We start from the raw sequence: 24,212 nt of genomic DNA, 5'->3' as shown, positions 1-24,212 counted from the left end.
CAAAGCCAGCCCGGGCAGCAAAGGCCGTGAGACCCTTATCTCCAATAAACCACTTGAAAACCGGAAGTGGCACTGGCTCAAGCAGTAGAGTGCTGGCCTTGAGCTGAAGGGTGCAGGGACAGCACCCAAGCCCAGAGTTCAAGCCTCACTACCGACCAAAAAAGAAGGGCTGGAGGACATGACAAATTATATAAGACTCTAGGCATAGTGAGACCAGAGGATACCCTTAGGAGAGAATCACAAAGGCACAATGCCTCTTTGCACTTGATCATATATTTATTGAAAGGAACTCTAGAAAATGGAAACAAGAGGCTTTTTTGTTTCTATTTTTACTTATTTTGTCAGTCATGGGGCTTGGACTCAGGTCCTAGCCATTGTCCCTGAGTCTTTTTGCTCAAGGCTAATGCTCTTCCACTTTAAGCCACAGTTCCACTTCCAGTTTTCTGGTGGTTAATTGGGAGACAAGCGTCTCTTGGGACTTTCCTGCCCAGGCCGGCTTTGAACCACAATCCTCAGATCTCAGCCTTCTGAGTAGCTAGGATTACAGGTGAGCCACCCAATATCTGGCTTTCTTTTCTGTCTAGTTTATCTGTCTTTGGGAAGGTGGGGGGGGGGAGGGGGGAAGGGGGTAGCACAGAAATGGAAGGACAAAGGATGAACAAATGCAGTAGTGGTGCAAAATTGAAAGACAACATTGAAAACAAACTATATAACTTGTGGGTGGGGAATGGGAGGGAAAAACTGGGAGGGAAGGGGTGACATTGTCCAAAAAGAAATGTACTCATTACCTGACTTGTGTAACTATATCTCTTCTGTACATTACATTTATAATAACTTTTTTAGAAAGGGCTGGAGGTGTGGCTTAGCTGGTAGAAGGAGTGCCTAACAAGGGCAAGCAAGGCCAGGAATTCAACTCACTAACAATTAAAAAAAAAAAGCAGTACTGGGAGCTGGTCAGTAATCTTAGCTACTTATGAGGCTGAGATCTGAGGATCGTGGCTCAAAGCCAGCTCCAGTAAGAAAGTCCGTAAGACTCATCTCCAATTAACCACCAGAAAACTGGAAGTAGTGCTGTGGCTCAAATGGTAGAGTGCTTACCTTGAGCTGAAGAGCTCAGAAAGAGCACCCAGGCCCACAGTTCAAGCCCCAGGACTGACAAAAAAAAAAAAAGTTGGGTGTCAGTGGCTCACACCTGTAATTCTAGCTACACAGGAGTCTAAGATCTTAGGATCACAGTTCAGTACCAGCCAGGGGAAGAAAGTCCTTGAGACTCATCGCCAATGAACCACCAAAAAGTTGGAAAAAGAGCTGTGGCTCAGGCTGGGAAGGTGGCTCAGTGGTAGAGCGCTTGCCTTGCATGCCTGAGGCCCTTGGTTCGATTCCTCAGCACCACATAAGCAAAAAGAAAAAAGCCGGAAGTGGCGCTGTGGCACAAATGGTAGAGCACTAGCCTTGAGCTGAAGAGCTGAGGGACAGCGCCCAGGCCCAGAGTTCAGGCCTCACGACCGGACCCAAAAAAAAAAAAAAAAAAAAAAAAAAAAAAAAAGAGCTGTGGCTCAAAGTGGTAGCCTTGAGCCCAAAACTGAGAGACACTGTTTAGACCCTGAATTCAAGCTCCAGGACCAGCACACATACATCTAAATCACTCACATAGGCTGTATAGAGAGCTCAGTGGTATAAAGCATGTACCTAACATGCCTAAGACCCTGGGTTAGGGCTATAGCACCCCACCCCACCTTCTCAAAGGTTCAGACACAGTAAAACAGCTCAATGAAAACTGGATTACCTGATAATCTTTATTGAGCAAGTGAAAGTAACCATGAAACAGTGCTTCACTCAGGCAAGGCCTGTTTTAACTGTGTAAGGGCAATGTCCAGCCCCATGCACAACTCAGGCCTCTCCTTAATAAGACGGCATTCTGACCCAATATTTAAACTTGGGCAGAATGATTCTGGAAGGCTTTGAGCCACTGAGGTTCAGATCCTTTTTCTGTGCATTGTGCTCTGCAGTGTGTGACCCCAGCTTATGACTGACATACACGGGCAAAGGCAGGTGTGGGCACTGTCCCAGCTCCTCTGCTTGGCTTCGTGCAACTCAAATTTCCCACTCTGCCTCCCCTCTCAGAACCATCCATGGATGAGAACAGACCACAGAAATTAAACCAAGACTAAGATGCTGGGGGAATCAAAGTTTTCTGATATACAACACAAATATCTGAAACCAAAGGGCAAAAGTGAAACATAGCAGTGAGAGAGGTTATACCAGGCAGTTACACTGCCAATCCAGGAAGATTACAACTCACACAATAAAAATAGAGCTCAGGGGCTCCCTTCCTCCAGAAGACACTTTAATACAGGAAGCAGAATACTACATCCTCCTTGTAGTAAGCAGTTTGTACTGAACACTTTACTATTTATGGTGTATCACATCAGCATACTTTTGCAGAAATTAAAAAAGCAGCAAATGAGTATGATGGCAAAAATCAGGATGAAAACTCCTAGTATATCCGTGAGAAACTTTACAGATTTTTAACTTTAGATATTTGCAGCACTATAGAGCTTTGACTGCTACGTGAAAACAAAAAGTCATCCCAATGTAGGCTGTTCAAAAGCCTAATTCATGAAATAGACAATTTATTCTGTTTAAGAAAATGTTTATTTAGGATGGTAACACAAGATAAGTCATGCAAGAGCTCAGTTAAAAAAAAGGATATAAGGAATGGTAACTGGTGCTGCCAATTAAAAAATATCACAAATCCTCTTATCACTCAACAGTGATATAAAAACCCACTCGATTCTGGGTGTAGACATGGTTGTGGTCAGCTTTTGATTTGTTTACAAAAGCAATAGGTTAAGTATCATGTTCCATTCCTCAGAGGAGTGGAGTCCTGTACCCAGCAGGATCCATCATTACAGCCCCTCCCAGGGGATCCTGGAAGAGTCCCAAGCTGATGCAGACCCCTGTGGTGACTCTCAACTCCATCTCTTTTCGGAACTTTAAAATTCTGGTAATGAAAACCGAGTTGCAAGCCATATGCACCAACCTCAAATGTAGTGTGTCTTCCATGGAAGGATTTCCACAGCAAGTGGGAATAATTTTGGACTAATGGACCCAACTAAACATAAGATCACAGATTCCCAACAAATATAGCTCATCATTTTGGCAAAAAATAAAAATAAAAATAAATATAGTGGGATGCGAATTTGATAGATGTTTGAATATATAATCTACCAGCTGTCAAGGGGGTACAATTTCATTGCAGACAGAATCAACAATTTCAATGACTTTTTTAAAATAAAAAAAGCTTGTACTTTTTTTTCCTCACAAAATCATCACTTTTGGAACTATCCCAATTAAGCTACACACTGAATTTATTAATACAGAGTTTCTTTGTGTAAAAAAATCTTTGTACATAGTAATAAAAAAAGATAAGGCAAGATGCATTAAACAGAAACATCTGCTTGTTGTCCTCCATGTCCTCACAGAGCCACCGGTGACTGTGTGCAACCAAAGAGTGAAGTTTCTGCTTTTCCGCATCAAGCGTGTCGTGCCTTTGCTATGGTACGAATTCTGTCCGAGCACCCTGAAGGACAGAGGCTGATGATGTGCTTTGGCACTTACGCTGGCAAACTCAGCTTCTTTCCCTTGAGCACTAGAAGACAGAAACAATAGGTTATTCTTCTCCTTCCTGCTCCTAGCATCTGGCAAACACAAGACTCTACCAAGCAGAAGGAAGTAAGCAATTGCTTTTAAAAATTAGAAATCACATCAAATTCAAAAACTGGTCTTTTTTCTGATTTGGGTTCACTGGCCATGGCTGGCTTTACACTCTTGATTCTACCTCAGCCTCCCAAGTGTTGGAATTACAGAGGGCAACTATTATGCCCAACCATAGCTGTACTGTGTAAATAAGGAGTAATATCATAAACATTCCCCTAATCAACATATAAAATATGACTTATGGAGGAGTCTCTTGCAATTTTGGACATTAAAAAAGAGATGACATTTATGTTCTTTTATTAAGCAGGTTCACCATTAGAAATGCCAGTAACTATTGATAGCAGGGACTTAAGTCTAGATCTGTGGTTAGGCTGAATTCCTCACTAATGTCCGCATGAATCTGTAGACCTATGTATAAATAAAAACACACCTTTTTCTAAGCAAGGACCATAGCTTTTTTTTTTTTTTTTTTTGGTCGGTCGTGGGGCTTGAACTCTGGGCCTGGGCCCTGGCCCTCAGCTCTTCAGCTCAAGGCGAGCGCTCTACCACTTGAGCTACAGCACCACTTCTGGTTTTCTAGTGGTTTATTGGAGATAAGAGTCTCATGGTCTCTCCTGCCCGGGCTGGCTTTGAACCGTGATCCTCAGATCTCAGCCTCCTGAGTAGCTAGGATTACAGGCATGAGCCACCGGCGCCCGGCTGGACCATAGCTTTTATCACATGTTTTTAACAGCCAAATTCATACAAATACAAAAATATGTATTGTAAATACTGGGTTTTAAGCCAGGCGCCGGTGGCTCACGCCTGTAATCCTAGCTACTCAGGAGGCTGAGATCTGAGGATCACGGTTCAAAGCCAGCCCGGGCAGGAGAGACCATGAGACTCTTATCTCCAATAAACCACTAGAAAACCAGAAGTGGTGCTGTAGCTCAAGTGGTAGAGCGCTCGCCTTGAGCTGAAGAGCTGAGGGCCAGGGCCCAGGCCCAGAGTTCAAGCCCCACAACTGCCAAAAATAAAAAATAAAAATAAATAAATAAATAATACTGGGTTTTAATAGCAGCAAACCAGTTAAGGTACTAACAGGCCAGGTAAGCAAATCACAGTGCATAAAACACATAGCGAAAGACACTGTAACTAATTCCTGTTGTTGGACATGAAAAGTATGAGGGAAAAGCAGATTCTAGCCCAGCACTAGTTTGCCTTCTGCCATGTTTGGAATTGTACTGAACACTCCTGGTATTCTTCCTATGAAGTAGGATTAAGATGATTGTCTTGAAAATCATTAGCTCTGATGGAAACTTTTACAATGAAAATAAACATTTTAGGAAAACAATAAAGCTACAGCACAAGAAAAAAAGTCCCTATATTTAAAAAGGCTGCAAACCCTGATGTAGGTTTTTTTTTGGTCAGTCGTGGGGGCCTGAACTCTGGGCCTGGGCGCTGTCCCTCAACTCTTCCGCTCAAGACTAGCGCTCTACCACCTGAGTCACAGCACCACTTCTGGCTTTTTCTGTTTAAGTGGTGCTGAGGAATTGAACCCAGGGCCTTATGCATGGAAGGCAAGCACTCTACCACTGAGCCATCTTCCCAGCCCATGATGTAGAATTTTATTTAGTAATCATTCAGATGTTTTTCCTAAGGGATTGGGGGCATAGTTTAGTGCTTGCCTACCACGTGCAAAACCAGGGTTTGATCTCCAGCATGGCAAAAATAATACAAAGTTTCACTGAAGCCAGTTCTTTCTGTGAGACCATGCCTGGTTAGTCATGCTGGGCAAGGGAGCCAGGCTGAGCACATGTGCAGGAACCAACATACCTTTTGTAATGTACAAGTAGAAGAAGTCGCAGTACAGAATGGTCTGGACCACGCCAGCGACCACAGCAATGAGGTCAAAGAAGCCCTCAAAGTAGAAGCGCCAGATCCAGTTGACTAGATACAAAGCCCGGTAGAGGCCCAGGAAGAACAGGTAGTGGGTGGTGATGGTCTCTGCCTCCCCTGTCTTGCTGATCATGAAGAGCTGTGGAAGAATGGCCACCGACTCAAGGTAGATGGAGAAGGTCCACAGAATCTGGAAGACAAACAGCAAGCATCAGTAAGGACCCAGTGCCCACCAGTTCAGGGGGAAATCCTCCAGAGTCCAGGGTGTGGGCATCTTGGTATGAACTGAGTAGCTTGGCACAGCGTTATCCCAGATGACTAAGGACATGTCACAGGCAGGGCACTGACAGCCCCATCTCTCCCATTCCCTCTCTCATGGTTGTACTAGGGGTTGAACTGAGAGCCTTATGCTCTCCCTTAAGATTTTTCACTCAAGGCTGGAACACTACCACTTGAACCACACCTCCACCTTACAGTTTTTTTTGCTAGTTTTATGGAAATAAGAGTCTCTGGAATAAGTCTGCCCAGACTGGCTTCAAATCTCAATCCTCCAATCTTAGCCCCATGAGCCACTGGAACCTAGCTTCAATTCTGCTTTCTATGGGGCTGACAGCAGGGGTTATAGTTCCCTCCATCTCAGAACAGATTTTCCTTACCAACTCATCTCCTTTCCAGGCTCTAACTGCTCTAACTGCAGAAGGTCTTCACTCAACTAATAACTTTCCACCATGATGATGGTATTGGAAAAAATCATCAGTATTACACATTCAGTTTGAGCCATACTTGCAACTTCACTATTTTTCTGGTCTAGAGACACGCACTACAATACTCTTACCACTACATGATATTGGGCAGCAGGGAGCTGCAGATTTGTGAGTCAGAACACCCTGAGGGTAACCACCAATATTCTACTGTGTTCTGCACTGCTAAGCTATGATGCTTGGTAGATCAGGCATATTAAGTGCTTTTTCAGCTTACAGTATTTTCATTTATCAGGCCATAAGCCCTAAGTCAAGGAGCACCTGTATTTTTCTTATGCTTTAAGATTTTTTGGTGTGGTTAACTCAAAGGGGTCAGAAAGAGTGGTAAAGTACAACTAACCCATACCCACCAGCACCAATCCAACAACCTAGAGCAGAGCACAAATTTCTTGGCCCCTGAGAATGGGGAAGAAGGCAATAGGCAGCAGCTCACTGTACAGGGCCAGAGACTCTGCATTCCTGCTCCCAAAAGTGAGGAGGCACCAGACACAATACCAATGCATGTCAGCGTACGTGGAGGAAAGACAAAGGCTAGGCAGAATGGGGAGAAAACTGAGTTTTCCAGACACTAGTGAAGACAGGGCTCTGAGTCTGTATCACAAAAATACAGGGCTTATGTCACTCACTGGAGCATTTGCTTGCCTAGCACATTCAAGGCCTTAAGTGATCCCCAGCACCAAGAAAGAAAAAGAAGGAAAGAAATAAGTGATTAATATCTTGCCCATGAAATTGTAACCCCTCTGTACAGTATTTTCACAATAAAAAAAAAAACTAATATGACAGTCAAAAAAAAAAAGAAAGAAAGAAGTGATTAAATACAGATCCGAGTTTATTTATTAATTTTTTGCTGGTCCTGGAGCTTGAACTCAGGGACTGGGCACTGTCTTTACTTAGCTTTTTTTTTACTTAGTTTTTTTTTTGTTTTTTTTTGGGTCCGGTCGTGGGGCCTGAACTCTGGGCCTGGGCGCTATCCCTCAGCTCTTCAGCACAAGGCTAGTGCTCTACCACTTGAGCCACAGCGCCACTTCTGGCTTTTTTCTTTTTGCTTATGTGGTGCTGAGGAATCGAACCCAGGGCCTCATGCATGCAAGGCAAGCCCTCTACCACTGAGCCGTCTTCCCAGCCCTGGGCACTGTCTTTGAGCCTCTCTGTTCCCTAGGCTAGCGCTCTACCACTAGAGCCACAGCGCCACTTCTGACTTATTCTGTTTATGTGGCACTGAGGAATCAAACCCAGGGCTTCATGCATGCTAGGCAAGCACTCTATCACTAAGCCACATTCCCACCCTGAGTTTATATTCTATTTATTTATTTATTTATTTATTTATTGGGTCCAGTAGTGGGGCCTGAACTCTGAGCCTGGGCGCTGTTCCTCAGCTCTTCAGCTCAAGGCTAATGCTCTACCACTTGAGCCACAGCGCCACTTCTGGCTTTTTTCTTTTTGCTTATGTGGTGCTGAGGTATCGAACCCAGGGCCTCAGAGGCATGCAAGGCAAGCGCTCTACCACTGAGCCATCTTCCTAGCCCCAAGTTTATATTCTTAAGGATTAGTATCAGCAGATACCTCCTTCTTCCCCCCAAACCCCCAAAACTTTGGGTGCTTTAATTGCTGTCTATAATTTATTTATACCACAGGGTGCATGCTGCATGGGAAGTATTGTCAAGTTGGAAAATAAAAACAAAAATTTACATTATCAGCAAACAGGGAATCAGACATGACTTCTTAACTAACCTCAAGAGGAGAGAAGTCATGATTGACAAGGAATGAGAGGCCTCCCACAGGGACCACCAGAAACTCCACTCGGAAGGTGTCGTGATTGCCGTCATAAGTTGCCTTGAATTTCATGTAGATCAGGTACACCGTGGCATAGGAGCAGGCAATGTAGATAAGCTAAAAATGAGAGAACAATGTCCAGATTAGCAATACACAACAAGAGTCATCACTCTCTCAGCTTTCTATAACACCCATCTACTCAGCATTTTTTTTGGGGGGGGTTGTATTTTATTTATTTATTTATTTTTAAATAGTTTTTTTTGGGTCCGGTCGTGGGGCCTGAACTCTGGGCCTGGGAACTGTCCCTCAGCTCTTCAGCTCAAGGCTAGCGCTCTACCACTTGAGCCACAGCACCACTTCCGGCTTTTTTCTTTTTTGTTTATGTGGTGCTGAGGAATCAAACCCAGGGCCTCACGCATGCAAGGCAAGCACTCTACCACTGAGCCACCTTCCCAGCCCCAAAGGGGGGTTGTATTTTAATATTTAAACATGGTCAAATTCTTTTCTTTTTTCTTTTTCTTTTTTTTTGTGCCAGTCCTAGGTCTTGAACTCAGGACCTTGGCACTGTTCCTGAGCTGCTTTTGCTCAAGGCTAGCACTTGAGCTAGTGCTACTTCCAGCTTTTTCTGTTTATGTGGTACTGATGAACCAAACCCAGGGCTTCATGAATGCTAGGCAAGCACTCTACCACTAAGTCCCAGCCCCATAGTCAAATTCTTTTGGGAGGTGTTCAACTTATAGTACCATCCCCCAATTTAGGGCAAAGAAACTCAGCACCTTAAGCCCTGCTCGACTTTTTCCCATGCGTGGAGCTCTACCACTTCTGGATTTTTGCTGGTTAAACTGGACGTGAGAGTCTCATGGACTTTCCTGCTTGGGCTGGCTTTGAACCATGATCCTAGATCTCAGCCTCAGGAGTAGCTAGGATTACAAGCATGAGCCACCAGCTTGGTGATTTTTTTTTTTTTTTTTGAAAGCCATGGAACTTCAACTTGGGGCCTGTATGCTATCCCTGAGATATATCACTCAAGGTTAGCATTCTACCACTTTGTACCACGGCTCCATTTTTAGTTTTCTGGTGGTTCATTGGAGATAAAAAGCCTCATGGACTTTCCTGCTTAACTGGCTTCAAACCATGATCCTCAGATCTCAGCTTCCTGAGTAGCTAGGATTACAAGCATGAGCCACCACAGCCTGGCAGTGATTATTTTTTAATTTAAATTATGTTACTCTATCACTACATACCTAGATCGTGATATGAAATTCTGTCATCACAATAAAAGCCCTGAAGGTTAGAAATTATTTGGAAAAACCTGCTGCCTCTAAGGGAAAATTCTGTGTATACAGCAGCTTGGCTGTTCAAAGGCCTCAAAGTAAGGTTTGTTTTCTTTCATCTTCCAGAAGTCAGATGTTATGCCTCCTACCGACCCACCCCAAGTTAAGCTGGGTGTAACTTGTAACAGTGTATACCATAAACTCTGACACTGTGGAAAATATATCAATTTCAAACCACCTATATTTATGCTCAAGAATCAAACCAGCAAGGTCACCAAATTTAAGACCAAAGAACCAATTTTCAAATCACCAAAAAGTAAGCCCAAGAATCAAATAGCTGTCTCTGTTCAATCAAATGAGAAGAAATGACTAGGATAGGGATCACACCATCTGGTGTTACTTCTTAGGATATACAACTTGAGAACCTTAATTAGGAAAACATTTGAGCAAATGACTTAATAGGTAAATAAAGACAGTCAAGCACTTACATGATTAATAAAAAAAAATCCACAAAGAAACTAGATAAGGATCAGGGCAGCTAAAGCCTCACTTGAGTGGCTGTGGTCAATGGGGTTTAGCCCACTGGGGCCTCAGCAACCACTGAAGAACAGCTATATCCTAACCCCTAGTGCTCAGCAGATAAAAACTACATGGCTCTCACTCCACTGACTTTCAGGGCTGGGAAGGTGGCTCAGTGGTAGAGTGCTTGCCTTGCATGCATGTGGCCCTGGGTTCGATTCCTCAGCACCACATACACAGAAAAAGCCAGATGTGGTGCTATGGCTCAAGTGGTAGAACCTAGCTTTGAGCTGAATTGCTGAGGGACAGCACTCAGGCCCAGAGTTCAGGCCCCATGACTGGAAAAAAAAGAAAATACAACCAAGCAGCTGAGCATAACATGTTACAGTGCACACCTGCAATCCCAGCCACACGGAAGGCACAGAGTAGTATGTGCTACAGTATGTGCTTCAGTGGTAACCTAAGCAAAAAGTTAGCAAGACCTCCACCTCAAAAAACTGTGCATGGTGACACATGGCTGTATACCTAGCTAGGTGGCAGATAGAAGTAGGTGAATTAGGTGTGGTGGGCCAAAAAAACAACATGAAACCCTACGCTGCAGCAAAAATTACTGGACATGGGGCTAGGACAGTGGCTCAGTGGTAGACCGCTTGCCTTGCATGCCTGAGGCCCTGGGTTCTATTCCTCAGCACCACATAAGCAAAAAGAAAAAAGCCGGAAGTGGCACTGTGACTCAAGTGGTAGAGCGCTAGCCTTGAGCTGAAGAGCTGAGGGACAGCGCCCAGGCCCAGAGTTCAGGCCCCACGACCGGACCCCCCCCCCCCAAAAAAATACTGGACATATGGCTCAAATGATAAGAGTGCTAGCCTTGAGCAAAAAAGCTCAGGGATAGTGTCCAGGCCCAGAATTCAAGTTCTGGAACTAGCACACACACAGACACACAAAAATTGAAGACAAGTAATTAGGCTATCACTTAGAATGATTATAGATGACCCAAACTTGCTTTTTAGTAGAACCAAATATTGCTTTGTCTTAACATGTATTTATAAAAAATGTTTTTGAACACTAAGTTTTGGTGTCACCTGTTTAAATGCCCATTAATAGGCATCAGCTTATTACTTCACTGGACACATCAAAACTAGGTTATCAGACTGCATGGTAGGCAGGCACTCAGAACTTGTAGAATATGAAGGAAATCAAACCCTAGTAGGCATCTCACGAGCCTGTCCACTTTCCCTTCAGAGGCCCCCTTGCCAAATGAAGTCAGTGACTAGTGCTGTGATGATCTTCCTACGAGGCTCCTGCTTGCATAGTGTGGGTTTCATGACCAGCAAAAGCTGATGCTCACTCAGGCCCATGCTTGCTGAGTGTGGAGTGGCCCCACTCGTGCTAGGCAGCACCCATTAGGAAGCATACAAATTTAAAAAAAATTTTTTTTTTTTGTCAATTGTAGGGCTTGAACTCAGGCCTATGTTCTGTCCCTGAGCTGTTCTGCTCAAGGCTAGCACTCTGTTCTTTTTTTTTTTTTGGGGGGGGTGGGGGTGGGGAGGGTCCGGTCGTGGGGCCTGAACTCTGGGCCTGGGCGCTATCCCTCAGCTCTTCAGCTTAAGGCTAGTGCTCTACCACCTGAGCCACAGTGCCACTTCTGGCTTTTTTTCCTTTTTGCTTATGTGGTGCTGAGGAATCGAACCCAGGGCCTCATGCATGCAAGGCAAGTGCTCTACCACTGAGCCACCTTCCCAGCCCCAAGGCTAGCATTCTGCCACTTTGAGTCACAGCTCTAGTTCCAGTTTTCTGGTGATTAATTACAGATAAGACTTTCCTACCTGGACAGGCTTTGATCTGTGATCTTCAAATCTCAGTCTCCTGAGAAGCTAGGATTACAGGCATGAGCCTGAATATTTTCTATTTTTGAGAGCTAATAGTTTGCTTTGATATGAATTAGGAAAAAGCAAGGACACCAAAAGTTTCATAGTGCTTAGGGCAAATTAAAGGTTTAAAAATGTATTAAGTAAGCCAGGTGCCAGTGTCCTAGCTATTCAGGTGGCTCAGATATGAGGATCAAGGTTCAAAGCCAGCCCAGTCAGGAAAGGCTGTGATACTCTTTTTTTTGTTTTTTGTTTTTTTTTGGGTCTAGTCGTGGGCCTGAACTCTGGGCCTGGGCGCTGTCCCTCAGCTCTTCAGCTCACGGCTAGTGCTCTACCACTTGAGCCACAGCGCCACTTCCGGCTTTTTTTCTTTTTGCTTATGTGGTGCTGAGGAATCGAACCCAGGGCCTCATGCATGCAAAGCAAGCGCTCTACCACTGAGCCACCTTCCCAGCTCTGTGATACTCTTATCTCCAATTAACTACCAAAAAACCACAAGTGGCACTGTGGCTCATGTGGTAGAGCACTAGCCGTGAGTTGAAGAGCTTAGAGAAAGCACTCAGGCCCAGAGTTCAAGTCCCATAACTAACCAAAAAAAAAAAAAAAATTACATATATATATATGTGTGTACACACACACACACACACACACACAGTAACAGGGTCCAGATGTTATTTAAGCACAATTAATGACAGCAGATACACAGAAGACATCTAAGGAATGCACTTGTGGCTCATGTGGTAGAGCACTAGCCGTGAGTTGAAGAGCTTAGAGAAAGCACTCAGGCCCAGAGTTCAAGTCCCATAACTAACCAAAAAAAAAAAAAAAATTACATATATATATATGTGTGTACACACACACACACACACACACACACACACACACACACACACACACACACACACACACACACACACACACACACACACACACACAGTAACAGGGTCCAGATGTTATTTAAGCACAATTAATGACAGCAGATACACAGAAGACATCTAAGGAATGCACTTGTGGCTCAAGTGGTAAAGTGCCTGACTAGCAAGTGTGAAGCCCTAAGATTCCTATGAAAAAAAAAAGCCTTAAAAAACTAAGTGGAAACAGGGAAGCAGCAGCAGCAGCCTACGCTACAGTGCCTCACACATTGCAAAATGAGACACTGCACCTTTTATTTCTTGTTATATACTCACCATCCTAGGAGGTCTGTAATTCCCCACTGTTCCACTGTCATCCCTCTTTCTTACTGGGTTATCAGGAGCTTTAAAAGATGTATCATACTTAAGGAACTTCAAGCTTAATGTCTCTTAAGCCCAAAGTACTTTCTGAAACAGAGTAATTATTCCCAGCCATGCATACAGGGGGGCCTAAAAAGTTTTAGGAACAGCACACAGCCTACGTACATTAGCAGTTTCTATAGGTTTCCATTTCTGTTTACCATTACCATACCTTCATAGATGTATTATATAACGAAATAAATGAAGTAAAAAGATCCAGGTAACGAGTTGTGAAGACCAGTGCAAACAGAAGCTGGCTTTTCCCAGAAATACCTAAAGAAACAGAAAAAAAGTGTTAGAAAAGCCTGGAGAGCTTTATGACTGACCCCCACCATCACAATACAGAAATGCAGATGGGGAAATGGGTATGTGAGGGTTCAAGACCCAGATGTGGAGGCAATTGTAGTGAACATGAGTAGTTTCTGGTTTTCTTTCATTTATTTTGTAACTGTTCCTTCTGAGAAGAACTAATCACTAGGAAAGTGACGTCATCATAGGCATCCACCTTACCAGCACAGGTATCCTACTGTGAGCGTTATACTTCTCAAATGTTTCCTCTTAAGTAGGGATCAATTTTTCAGTAACTGTGCTCATTAGTGTTAAAACTTGCCTTTACCTCCAGGTCTTCCTTTCCATGTTCAAATAGTACCTCCTAAGCAAGGAATATGGCTCACTAGTGGAGTGCTTGCCTAGCATGAATGCAGACCTGGGCTCAGTTTCCAGCACCATCAATACAACATAAATCCCAGTTTCTCCAAAGTCACCAATCTTTTGATGATGGAGTCCCAAGTTACTCTGATATGGGGACAAGGAGTCAGCTGAGGATACTAGCTTAGGTAGGGTCTGAGTACAAGAACCTCATCTTCTGGAATAAAGGCATGACCTCCCAAAATGACTAGTATATGCCACATGAGCTTGGCATTTCTGGGGTATATTAAGATCTTTAAAAACTTTCTTTTGGATCCATCATGCAGCATGATTGTTTTTTAAACAGTATACAGCTCAGGCTGGACTTGGGGAGGACATTTGTCTTTGGTAGTACTGGGGGCTAAACACAGGGCCTCCACCTGCAAAGCTGGTAATATACCAGTTGAGCTATCCCCCCAGGCTCTGGCCGTGAACTTTTGATCCTCCTGCCTCTATCTCTCTAGCTCTGGGATTATAGCAGTGAACCACCACGCTCATTAGCATCATTACACATTTTAGTAAGTGTGTATTGCACAAGAATGTCTACATTGAAGTCATTTACAACACCATGGAACATGAATGGATGCTGAAAGGTGAAGAACACAAGCCCAGAAAGACATGGGAGCAGAAGGCTCATACTGCAGGTTTGCTGACATCTTGAGAGATTTCCAATTGGTTTGCTTATGGTTCCTTCCAATATTTTATTAAAAACTTAAAGGATATGGACGAGCAAAACTTGAAGAGCTTATTCTAGTGGCGTTTTGGGTTTTGTCCTATTTTTAGCATTCCTTTAGTAAAAAACAAGAACTATGATACCTCTGATCAATGTCTTTGACCTCTGGGAGGTCACCTCTACACACCTTCTCCTTGTGCAGTGGACTCGTCCAGCACCCACAGCATGGAACTTGCATCATGCTGGCATCTGCCCTAGCTTCTCTTACACACTTGTATAGACACACTGTGATCATCTGGATCCTGCCCTGAAGCAAAGTCATGCCTGACTCCACTTTGTTTTCCCTATGCTAGGCCCTGGGTTTCACACACACAAAGCAAGGACCAGAAGACATTTGCTGAATAAATGAATAACACATGGACAAAAGAAAATGAAATTCGGGGCTGGGAAGGTAGCTCAGTGGTAGAGCGCTTGCCTTGCATGCCTGAAGCCCTGGGTTCGATTCCTCAGCACCACAAAAGAAAAAAGAAAAAAGCCGGAAGTGGCGCTGTGGCTCAAGTGGTAGAGTGCTAGCCTTGAGCTGAAGAGCTGAGGGACAGCGCCCAGGCCCAGAGTTCAGGCCCCACGACTGGACCCCCCCAAAAAAAAGAAAATGAAATTCAAACTGGGCGCCGGTGGCTCACACCTATCATCCTAGCTACTCAGGAGGCTGAGATCTGAGGATCGCAGTTCAAAGCCAGCCTGGGCAGGAAAGACTGTGAGACTCCTATCTCCAATAAACCACTAGGAAACCAGAAGTGGCGCTGTAGCTCAAGTTGTAGAGCGCTCGACTTGGGCTGAAGAGCTGAGGGACAGCACCCCGGCCCAGAGTTCAAGCCCCACAACCAACAACAACAACAAAAAAAAAACGAAAAAGAAAAAGAAAATGAAATTCATCTTAGCTTCTTGTCATGGGACTAATTCTCATTGCATGGTATTTTGAGAGAACACTTTGAAGAATTTAAATCCAATGGTGTCTCTATAACTATGAAGACAAAATGCTCTGGGCTCTACCAGCTAGAGGGTGGAGTCTCCCTTTGCCCAAGCAAGCAGAGTAGAGGACAGTTCAGGAAGCAAGTACTTCTTGATATAGAATCAGTATGCTGGAACCTGACTAGCAAGGAGCAGCCTTTCCCTATGAATCTGTAAAGTTGTCAGTCCTCACAGGAAAGCAGGGTCCCAACTCAAGACAGGAGGAGAGGAGGTAGCAATCTCTAGGAAGGATGGTATAGAGTATCTGCTACTAAGTCAGTAATCTATTTGTCTGTCTTTCTATCTACTTACCTATCTACCTGCTGTGAAACACTGTATAGCCATTAAAAAGATTTGAGCCACTTGCCCATGTAATTGTAATCCCTCTGTATGGTATTTTCACAATAAAAAATAAATATAAATAAATAAAAAAAAGATTTGAGCCAGAGTTAGGTATGTTAACATCAGGAAAAGATGAATCTGAGATGGAAATCCACTTGTGCCAAAGATAAAACCCAGGGACACACACATGCTAGGCAAGTTCTCTACCACCAAGCTATACTTCGAACAATACTAATCTGCTTTTAGACTTAAAAAAACATGTCAAGACTATCAGGTAACAAGTGCTCAACAGAATACCCATAAACATTTCAGATACTGACATCCCAATACCAAATGCCCAAATATCTACAGTAATTTGTCAAATTTTAAGTCATTCATTAAAGGTAATATCACTCTTCTGATTCCACATAACCAAGAAGAATTTATAAAAGTCCACAGCTATTAGGCTGGGAAGGTGGCTCAGTGGTAGAAGGCTTGCCTTTCATGTTTGAGGCCCTGGGTTCAATTCCTCATCACTACATAAGCAGAAAAAGCTGGAAGTGGTGCTGTGGCTCAAATGGTAAAGCACTTGCGCTGAGCTGAAGAGCTCAGGGACAGCGCCCAGGCCCAAAGTTCAGTTCCCATGACCGAACCAAAAAAAAAAAAAGTCCATATCTATATACTTCGGTGCAGCTGTTACAGCTGTTACAGCTTTAAAAAGTTGCCTTTTTAGGGCACGTGTGTGGTAACTTCTGTAAAAAGACCCTTGCCAGGTATGGTGATTCACACCCTTAACCTGAGCTGTGCAGGAGGCAGGGGTAGGGTTGTAGATCCTATCTGAAAGCTAACTAAAGCAAAAGGGCTGAGAGCATAGCTCGCATGGTGGAGTGCCTGCCTAGCAAGTGCAAGGAGGTCGCAAGTTCAGCTTCCCTTAGTACTGCTCCCCCTAATGCAAATGACTTTTCAGTACCCCTCTCATTTCCATTTTGTCCCTTTTCTACATGTTTGTATGTGTTCTATGTGTTTATCTCCTAAAGTGTAGCCTACCTGTGTTTTACTACTTGTCCTCTGAATTTCTATATCAGATTCATCTTTTCCTGATGTTAACACACCTAACTCTGACTCAAGTATTTATTTATTTATTTTTATTTATTTTTTATTGTGGAAATACCATACAGAGGGATTACAATTACATGGGCAAGTGGCTCAAATCTTTTTAATGGCTATACAGTGTTTCACAGCATGGATATGCCAAAACTTGAGGGACCGTTTGGGTTGTTTCTAAGTTACATTGTTATGAAGCCAGGCTCAGGTGGCTCACACCTGTAATCCTAGCTACTCAGGAGGCTGAGATCTGAGGATTATGGTTTAAAGCCAGCTCCGGCAGGAAAGTCCATGAAACTCTTATCTCCAATAAACCACCAGAAAACCAGCCCAGAGTTCAAGCCCCATAACTGACAAAAATAAATAAATCTTGCACGAACATCTCTGTATCTAAACAGCGTTTTGCATGTTTTTAGGTACAATGAACACTTTATGTCATTTGGTTCACACCATAACAACTACTATAGTTCAGAGTCTTTAGAATTACTGGGGCAAAAGACATTTTAAACTTCAGTAAACACTGTCAAATCCCTCTTAGGAAGACTGTGCCAATTCACATTCCTACTGCCCCAAGATGGGACTGTCCTTTTCTTGTGTACACATTAGAGGTTTGTGTACCTTTTACTTTTTCCTTCCTGGTGGGAAAGTAACAGTACATACTGCCATTTTAACATCCAAGTCCTGAAGTTCTAGTACAGCTTGAGCATTGTTTCATGCCTACCTTCTCTCTCTCTCTCTTTTTTTTTTTTTTGCCAGTCCTAGAGCTTGAACACAGGGCTTAGGCACTGTCCCTGGGCTTCTTTTGCTCAAGGCTAGCACTCTATCACATGAGCCACAGCACCACTTCTGGCCTTTTCTGTTTATGTGGTACTGAAAAATCAAACCTGAGGCTCATGCATGCTAGGCAAGCAATCTACCACTAAGCCACATAGTCCTAGTCCCCTACCTGCTCTTGTTATTTTCTATTAGCTTTCTGTCACATGTACTGCAAATGACTTCTCTCAATTTATTGTTTAATAATACTCTGAATTATCACGTTCAACTGGAGGAACATGTCATCTTGCCTCTTGCCTCTTGATCAGTCTGCTGGGTTCCTTCCAATTCCAAGCAATGAATGTACACTTGGTCATCTCTGTCTACCAGCAGATTTCCACTCTCTCTGCAATCTTATTTTTTTTGGGGGGTGGGGGGGAGGGGTTCAATCATGAGGCTTGAACTCAGGGCCTAGGCACTGTCCCTGAGCTTTTTCACTCAAGGCTAGTGTTCTACCACTTTGAGCCACAGGTGCCCTGGCTCATTTTTCTTTTTATACATATCTAACCATATAAGCTTAAAGGATAAAGGTCTTCTAAGAGTAGAAACTTTGGCTGGGCGCTGGTGGCTCACGCCTGTAATCCTAGCTACTCAGGAGGCTGAGATATGAGGATCAAGGTTCAAAGCCAGTCCAGGCAGGAAAGTCTGCGAGACTCTTATGGCCAATAAACCACTGGAAAACTGGAAGTGGCACTGTGGCTCAAGGGTAGAGCGCCCTCTTTGAGCTGAAGAGCTGAGGGATAGCTTCCAAGCCCAGAGTTCAAGACACACACACACACACACACACACACACACACACACACACACACACACACACACACACACACACACACACACACACACACTCACGAAAAAGAGTAGAAACTTTGTTGCCTGCTGCTGCTCTGAATATCTCAGTGCTTTGTACACAATGGGTGGTTAATAAATGTTTCAGGGCTGGGAATGTGGCTCAGTGGAAGAGTGCTTACCTTGCAAGCATTAAGCCCTGGGTTCGATTCTTCAGTACCACATACACAGAAAAGCCAGAAGTAGTACTGTGGCTCAAGTAAAGCAATAGCTTTAAACAAACAAAGAAGCTCAGGGACAGTGCCCAGGCCAAGTTCAAGCCCCAGAACATAGACATATAAGATAGATACAATAGATTAGATAGATAGATAGATAGATAGATAGATAGATAGATAGATAAATAGATAGGATGTTTCAGAGCAATTATTACTCAAGAGACCTGAGCTCAGGGGCTGGGAATGTGGCTTAGTGGTAGAGTGTTTGCCTAGCATGCATGAAGCCCTGGGTTCAATTCCTTAGTACCACATAAACAGAAAAAACCAGAAGTGATGTTGTGGCTCAAGTGCTAGAGTACTAGCTTTAAGCAAAAGAAGCTCAGGGACAGTGTCCAGGCCCTGAGTTCAAGTCTCAGGCCCTGGGTTTGATTCCTCAGCACGACATAAGCAGAAAAAGCCAGAAGTGGTGCTATGGCTCAAGTGGTAGAACGCTAGCCTTGAGCTGAGGGACAGTGCCCAGGCCCCACGACCACCCCCTCCTCAAAAAAAGAGAGAGAGAGACCTGTATTCAACAGCTACAAGAATAATCTGGGAATGTGTGTGATACAAATCTTGAGTCAACTCTAATAGATGGGACGATTTAAATTTACTTCAAAACTGTGAATGATTATCTACCCCATGTAATTGTAACCCCTATGTACGGTATTTTCACAATAAAAAATAAATTAATTTAAAAAAACAAACAAACTGTGAACGATGGCTGGGAAGGTGGCTCAGTGGTAGAATGCTTGCTTGCATGCATGAAGCCCTGGGTTCGATTCCTCAGCATCATATAAGCAGAAAAAAAAACCGGAAGTGATGTTGTGGCTTAAGTGGCAGAGTGCTAGCCTTGAGCTGAAGAGATCAGGGACAGCAGCCAGGCTCAGAGTTCAGGCCCATTGACCGGCAAAACAAAAACAAAAACAAAAACCCCAAAAACAAAAACTGTGAACAATCCAATTAGGTGATATACAAGGACACAGTTTCTCAGGTCATATTTGGTGTTTTGGAAAGCTGACAGCCTACATAAGAGCAGCTAAGAGGGGAGGAAAAGTGACCAGAGGAGGAAGGCTAGGTAGCTGACTGTCAGAAGGACTTCCCTAGTTATTTAAGCACAGTAGATACAACACTATTAGAACTTACTAGACTACAGGAAAACATAAATTGAAGCCCTTCATCTAAAAACCACTGCTTGTTCTCCCAAGATTTTCCAGGTCAGGGTCTAGAACAAAAAGAAAGTGACCACTTGAACATCAAACTGCCCTAGTAGTTTAGAAATATGAACTTTGGTAGCCCTCTGTCATAACAAAGGCAGATGCAACAATAAAAGAATGCAGATTCAGACAAGGTTAACGCCTTGCCCCCATTTTAAAAAGGGTCCTTAATGGGGCTGGGAAGGTGGCTCAGTGGTAGAGCGCTTGCCTTGCATGCCTGAGGCCCTGGGTTCGATTCCTCAGCACCACATAAGAAAAAAGCCGGAAGTGGCGCTGTGGCTCAAGTGGTAGAGCACTAGCCTTGAGCTGAAGAGCTGAGGGACAGTGCCCAAGCCCAGAGTTCAGACCCCACGACCGGTTAAAAAAAAAAAAAAAAGGGTCCTTAATGTAGGGGCTCTGGGATTAGACTACCAGATAACTAAATCTCTAGTTTCCTCACCACCCTGCCTCATCTCTCACCCCTAGGAAAGAAATGTATGTGGTTTTGCAGCTCCAGCCATGTTAAAGAGAGAACTGTGGAAATCCTAAAATGAACCTCATACCACTCATACCAGTATTTATCTCCCCCCCCCCACAACCCCCAGGCTAATTGAACTCAGGGCCTGGGTACTGTCCCTGAGCCTTTTTGTATTTAAAGCTAGTGATCTACCACTTGAGCCATAGCACCACTTCTGGTTTTTTGGTTTGTTTTTTTTTGTTGTTGTTGTGGGGCTTGAACTCTGGGCCTGGGTGCTGTCCCTCAGCTCTTCAGCTCAAGGCTAGCGCTCTACCACTTGAGTCACTGCACCACTTCCAGTTTCGGAGTGGTTTACTGGAGATAAGAGTCTCATGGACTTTCCTGCCAGGAATGGCTCTGAACTGCACTCCTCAGATCTCAGCCTCCTGAGTAGCTAGGATTACAGGTGTGAGCCACCTCATACCGGTATTTTCAAGAGAGAAATACAACCTGGATATACATGTCTCCTATTCCAGTTATCTGAGAAACTCTTATCAAGTTCTTACTCTTTCAAAAGTCTCTAAACAACTTTTATAATTTAGTATGGAAAAACAATGTAGCTAGTCAAATTTAGCACATAATTCTGAATGCCCTTGGTCTTAATTTTTTAAAGGCTGTGAAAACTCACATGCCATAAGGAAAAGCATCCTATGTGTGACAATGAGAATAGTTTAATAATGCCTATGGAATACTTGGGGAACAACCACAAACTGAGCCCATCTACTCACCTTTCTCATCATTTCAGCTGAAATAATAACGTTTTCTTTAATACTCTAAATCTCCCAAATGAGAAGAGAAGGGGGAAAAAGACACTTCCCCTTTCTCGTTGTTACTTAAGGTCCTCTTAAGAATTCTATTTCTGAGGCTGCACTCAATTCTCCCAAACATCTCAGTTTGGAAGACAGTATAGTACCTCACCTTTAAAACCACCTTCCAGAAAAGGCGATTATAAGAAACAGAAGCAAGATGAATAGATTCAAAGATTCTGAAGCAACATAAAACTAAAGAACCTAAACTATTACACTTAAACTATCGGTGTTTTGTTAATCAAACATTTACACCAAAACTGCTTAGGCCAAAGCAAATGAATTTATTCAAAATCATTAACTGTAAATTACTGTGTTTCAACTCTGGCTCAAACACTACTTTGCTCATCTCCCTAAGCTTCCTCTGCTCTCAGAACAGAGATAACAGCATCTACCCCACAAGGTTATTTTAAGCACTGCCTAGGATCAGCCATATAAAGCACTTAGCTGACTACTTAGTATATAGCAGTGTATTTGTTAACTATCATAATGGCTGAAATTTATTAATTTACAGTCACTGCAATGGAGCCCCATGGAACTACATAAAAACTGAGACATTACCTCCAAGTCAGACACACTAGTTCAGTAAATGGACTTTGTAACATTTATTTTGATTGCTCAAAGGTCTTTTTTGGTTTTGCTTACTTCCTGACTCTCAGCTATGTTCTAGAGAAACAGGCAAGTGCCATAGACAGCAAAATCAAAGACATGGTGTTACTTTAGATGTGGAGATTTTTATAAATTAACCAGATGAATGGAATCTCTGTCCCACAGGTTCTTCAGCACTTCTATCTTTCTCTACCTCTCAAAAAATTAAGTTCTTGAGTTCTTCAAAAGCTATCTCCCCTTCCATGGGCGAGGCATACAATTAGAACTAAGATTAAGGAAGTCCTGTCATTTTATTTTATTTTGTTTGTTTTTTGGGTCCGGTCATGGGGCCTAAACTCTGGGTCTGGGCACTGTCCCTCAGCTCTTCAGCTCAAAGCTAGCGCTCTACCACCTGAGCCACAGCACCACTTCTGGCTTTTTTTCTTTCTGCTTATGTGCTGAGGAATCGAACCCAAGGCCTCAAGCATGCAAGGCAAGCGCTCTACCACTGAGCCACCTTCCTAGCCCAGTCCTGTCATTTTAATAAACAATTTTAACTGGGTGCCAGTGGCTAATGACTTTAAACCTAGGAGTCTGAGTCAGGGGATCACTGTTAGAAGCCAGCCTGGGCAGGAAAGTCCATGAGACTCTTATATCCAACTAATCACCAAAGAGCTGGAAGTGGAGCTATGGCCTAAGTGGTTAGAGCATCAGCTTTGAGCAGAAAAAGCTGAGACAGCATTTAGGCTGAATTCAAGCCCCAGTACCAACACAAGAAAAAAAATTGTTTAAAAAAAGGTTTTAAAATGTATATTTCTTATATTTCTTTTGGGTTAAGGAAATGTAAAACTCGGATGCTATTATTGTCTGGGAAAGATTGTTTCCCCGGCCTCCTCCCAGCAAGACTTATAAGAGTGTTCAGACTTCGGGGGAGGGGCTGGGCCAACTCACTGGTGACGTGGAGCTAGGAACTGCATGGAAGCACAAGGGATCTCGGCAGTACCCAGCGCTGCAGTTTTTCGAGAACCCGTTATTACAGCGAAACAAAACCAGTTCGCTTCTCCGAACTACACACACACACACACACACACACACACACACACACACACACACACACACACACACACACACACAAACACACACACACACGCCCCCCCCAAACGCCCCCAGCCCTGCCTGCGGCGCCTGCCATCGATCCGGGCCCCCGAGGACTGGGGTGCAGCCTACACAGCTCCCAACACAGGCTCGGTACCACACTCCATAGCCTAGAACTTAACCCACGGCCCAATCCCTTAGGGGACAGGGTGGACATCAGGATGACCTCTTCCCCTGGTCGTCGCCGCCGCCCCCCTGGAGTGGTCCGGCTGCCACGTCAGGCCACGGTCCGGCCCCAATTTCTCCCGCCAAGCCCACAGATTCGAGGACATCCCCCCCACCCCACCCCCGGCCCTGCCACACACATTCAGCACGGGACCTCGGCCTGAGAAGCGCCCCAAGACAAGTCCCCGAGGCGCGGGACACGCCCACCGGACCCCCGCTCCCCTCCCAAACTTTTCAGACACCACAGCACCCCCCTCCCCCACACCGCGCAGTCCGGTCAGCGCCCCCACGCCCGGACGACTCAAGTTCGCCAGGACGGAGGGCCCGGCCCTGCGCACCCCGAGGGGCGGCAGGGTGCTCCCCACCCTCGGGGCACGGTATCCGTCACGTCGGCAGGAGAGGCGCGGGGTGTCGGGCCACCACGATCCCAGAGAGGGCTGTGGGGGGGTGTCCCGGAGCGACCGAGGCCGACGGGTCCTCGGAACCCAGCCCCGCGCCCCGGTTTCTCAGGGCCTGGCCCGGCCGCTCACCGGCGCAGGAGCGCGTCTTCCAGATCTTCAGCAGCAAGATGACGATGGCCGCCAGGTGGGACAAGTCCCCGGTCAGCCGGAAGATGTTCATGGCGGCAGCGGCGACAGTTGGCGCGGCGGCCACGGAGCTCGGCGACTAAGGAAGCGGCGGCCCCTGAGAGGAAGCGGAGAAGATGGCGAGAGCGGCGCGACGTGGCCAGGGACGTGGCCGAACTGCCGTCGCGCGCGCGCGCTCGCGGGGCATTCTGGGAGAGCGGGCTACTTCCAGGCCCCGCCTTCCGTGCCCCGCCCCTTTAAGGGGAACGCGCCGGAGATTTGGCTCTGCTCCATCAGCCCGCCTTGGCTTCCCGCTGAGGTCGTCCAATCCTCCCCAACTTCCATCTGCCAAGGATGTTGGCTTCTTCTCTGTGCCGGCGATTCGCTTTTACTTTTGAGATGACATTCGCTGGTGATAGTTCTCTTCCCATCCCCTTCCCACTGGCCATAGACTGTACATTCTTGTATGCAAAAATAATTCGTGTTCACATCACTCAAGGTCGACATTG

The 24,212-nt window shown here is 44.8% G+C and overlaps 1 protein-coding gene across 1 annotated transcript; it reads right to left on the bottom strand.

The window, feature by feature from the left end:
• Positions 1-1,778: 1,778 nt before the first annotated feature.
• Kdelr2 (KDEL endoplasmic reticulum protein retention receptor 2) lies at positions 1,779-23,888 on the bottom strand. Its single transcript, XM_070033502.1, has 5 exons — positions 23,668-23,888; positions 13,237-13,337; positions 8,091-8,249; positions 5,536-5,788; positions 1,779-3,652 (listed from the first exon to the last, which is right to left on the bottom strand). Exons 1-5 carry the CDS (start codon positions 23,756-23,758, stop codon positions 3,618-3,620), a joined length of 639 nt encoding a protein of 212 aa, XP_069889603.1. The 5' UTR covers positions 23,759-23,888; the 3' UTR covers positions 1,779-3,617.
• Positions 23,889-24,212: the final 324 nt, after the last annotated feature.

The sequence above is a fragment of the Dipodomys merriami genome, unplaced genomic scaffold, assembly GCF_024711535.1.
Source record: "Dipodomys merriami isolate MVZ:Mamm:240054 unplaced genomic scaffold, mDipMer1.0.p SCAF_22, whole genome shotgun sequence".
Taxonomy (NCBI): Eukaryota; Metazoa; Chordata; class Mammalia; order Rodentia; family Heteromyidae; genus Dipodomys; species Dipodomys merriami.
This window is presented reverse-complemented; position numbering and strand designations above follow the sequence as displayed.